Source organism: Columba livia, chromosome 1 (assembly GCF_036013475.1).
Source record: "Columba livia isolate bColLiv1 breed racing homer chromosome 1, bColLiv1.pat.W.v2, whole genome shotgun sequence".
Lineage (NCBI taxonomy): Eukaryota > Metazoa > Chordata > Aves > Columbiformes > Columbidae > Columba > Columba livia.
In genome coordinates, this window is record NC_088602.1 from 121,290,197 (window position 1) to 121,292,777 (window position 2,581).

General features: G+C 40.8%; 1 protein-coding gene across 1 annotated transcript in view; it reads right to left on the reverse strand.

Moving 5' to 3' along the window:
- SH2D1B (SH2 domain containing 1B) overlaps positions 1-2,032 on the reverse strand; it is an 11,466-nt gene extending 9,434 nt beyond the window's left edge. The window contains exon 1 of the mRNA XM_005502586.3: positions 1,670-2,032. Within this exon, the coding sequence (XP_005502643.1) occupies positions 1,670-1,803 (134 nt within the window). The 5' untranslated portion in view covers positions 1,804-2,032. The remainder of the gene's footprint in view (positions 1-1,669) is intronic.
- Between the last annotated feature and the right edge of the window lie 549 nt (positions 2,033-2,581).

Genomic DNA, 2,581 nt, shown 5'->3' on the forward strand with positions numbered 1-2,581 from the left:
GGCTATCTTCTGTCAGGGACTAACATTGCCATTCTTCCTGTGCCAGAATCTCCATTTGTCCCTTCTTACAGGGTATGTGTGCTCTTTCCCTCCCACGCTCCCTGCCCTCCTGCACCTGCTACATTCATAGCATCATAGAATACCAGGTTGGAAGGGATCACAAAGATCACAGAATCACAGAATCACAGAATCGACTGGGTTGGAAAAGACCTCAGAGATCATCAAGTCCAACCCTTGGTCCAACTCTAGTCCGTTTAGTAGATCATGGCACTAAGTGCCATGTCCAATCTCAGTTTAAAAACCTCTAGGGACGGCGAGTCCACCACCTCCCTGGGCAGGCCATTCCAATGCCTGATCACTCTCTCTGTAAAGAATTTCTTTCTAATACCCAGCCTAAATTTCCCCTGGCAGAGTTTAAGCCCATGCCCCCTTGTCCTATTGCTAACTGCCTGGGAGAAGAGACCAATCCCCACCTGGCTATAACTTCCCTTCAGGTAGTTATAGAGAGTGATGAGGTCACCTCTAAGCCTCCTCTTCTCTAGACTAAACAACCCCAGCATCTAGTACAATCTTTCTTGGCAAAAGCACAGTCTAGACAAGATGGCCCAGCACCCTGTCCAGCTGAATCTTAAATGTTGTCTCCTTCCACACCCTACTGAAGGCAGGTTACTGCAGCTCCCTCCCTGAGGGCTCAGTTTGTCCCCCACTTGCCATTTCTCTTCTTCTTGCCCTGTCATTTCACGGACCTCCATTTTCTACCCACCAGTCCCATAGCACTCCGTTTCCCTCTCCCTTTTTCTCCTTTCTCCTTGATTTATTTCAAAAGAAATATGTTTTTGATTATTGATTTATTTTTTTCTTCTGATATTTTGTAATGAATTAGATGAAGTGCTAAATTTTTTTCATGTCACACTCAAACACAGTTCTCAAAGAGAACATAAAACATACGGTCAAACAAAGACTCAGAGTTACTAATTTATAAACTTTGAACACATTAGGAACAGATCAATTATATATGAAAAATGTAAACTAGGCTTCTTGAAAGGAAAATAAACATGCTATTCCCTATAGGAAAAGAAAATGTTAGTTGTGGTAATTAAAGTTAAGGACTAGAAGTAGCAATTTTCTATGTCCATCTTCTTCATGGACTTGTCATATGAATTCGAACTGGGCATTGTAGCTTTTGTCTCAGCTTATGTTATTACATCAAATAAAATTCCTTTGAAGCATCAGGCTAAGCTTTCATCAGATAGAAAGCATATGAAGACAAAAATGTTTTGTAACCTACCATGAGACTTTTGAGTGTCTCAACAGTGCTAAAATGCTATTTACTCATCATTACAGAGTCAGTAACTTTGAGTAAGGTTCTTACTATGTTTTGGCAGGCAAAGCTATTTTATCTGGGTTCCTTGTCTGCGGAGAGACCAGCATCAGCAGGTTACAGTTCAGCTATCCTCTGTTGAATAAAATGTTGCAAAAATGTTGCAAATGCCACCCTCTCACCACTCTCTATACAGGAAGCCTGAGGCAACCAGCACTACTTTAATCCATATACACACCCCCTTGGAGTCTGTTAATATTAGGGAAGAACTATTAATATTAGAGAAGATGAACGCTTGTCTGGGATAGATTTGAAAACTCATAAAAAGTTTAGTACGACAATACTTACAAAACACAGAGACATAAAGCTCCTTCCACATTTTCACTCTCTCGTATTAGATAGCTACCATTCTTTCCGTTCTTGCTCAGCAATTCTTCACACGTTCTTCTGGTTATCTTCCCATGAAAAAATGGCAACTCCATGGATAAAAGGAAACAGTGTCTCTCACCTTTCAAGCCAGTTCCAGAAAAACTGGGAAGTCTGGCATTAAAAGAAGACTTATTTCAAATGCAGCTGTCTGCAGACAACTGAAACCAGAGGTGCTAAGTATGTTCACGCGTTCATCTGTGTTGTCATCGCTGATCTGACCGTAGCAAAGCCGGCTGTCAGCCTGTGCTTACAGCCCATGAATGCAGTGAACGCAGGAAATGGGAAATGGTTTGTCTACACTGTTACACAGTCCACATCTGAAGGGAAGAACATTTCATCACATTAAATCGGCAGACATTTGAGTTGTGTATCACACTTCTAAGCTATGCAATAGCTGAGTTGACACGCAAGTATAGTTATATTTTTAAGTTAACTCTTAGGTTTAAAGTTGTTCAAAGCCCTGCAAGTACAATTCTTGCTCATAGTTTTGAAAACTTCTGCTTGGTTTGATTCCTTCCATTTCCAGACTTGCTTTCTTACACAGTTGTTTGGTTTTTGCTGTCCTTTTGTTTGTTTGTTTGTTTGTTTACTTGAACTGTCAAGTTTATTGAAAGTTGGTCAGCAATATTTGAGAATGAGATTTTTCAAAATAGATCACTCTTCCTCCCTTGCCCCTCCCCCCTCCCAACTTCCCCACTTGTTCCTTCTAAAGTATAGCTATTTTATCAAGAAGTTCTGCTGTCTCTGTGCCATGATTTAGGAAACATGGCAGAAAGGAGGAGGTCAGTCATCTCTTCGTGCAGAGGTTTAAACAGAATCCAGCAAAATAAG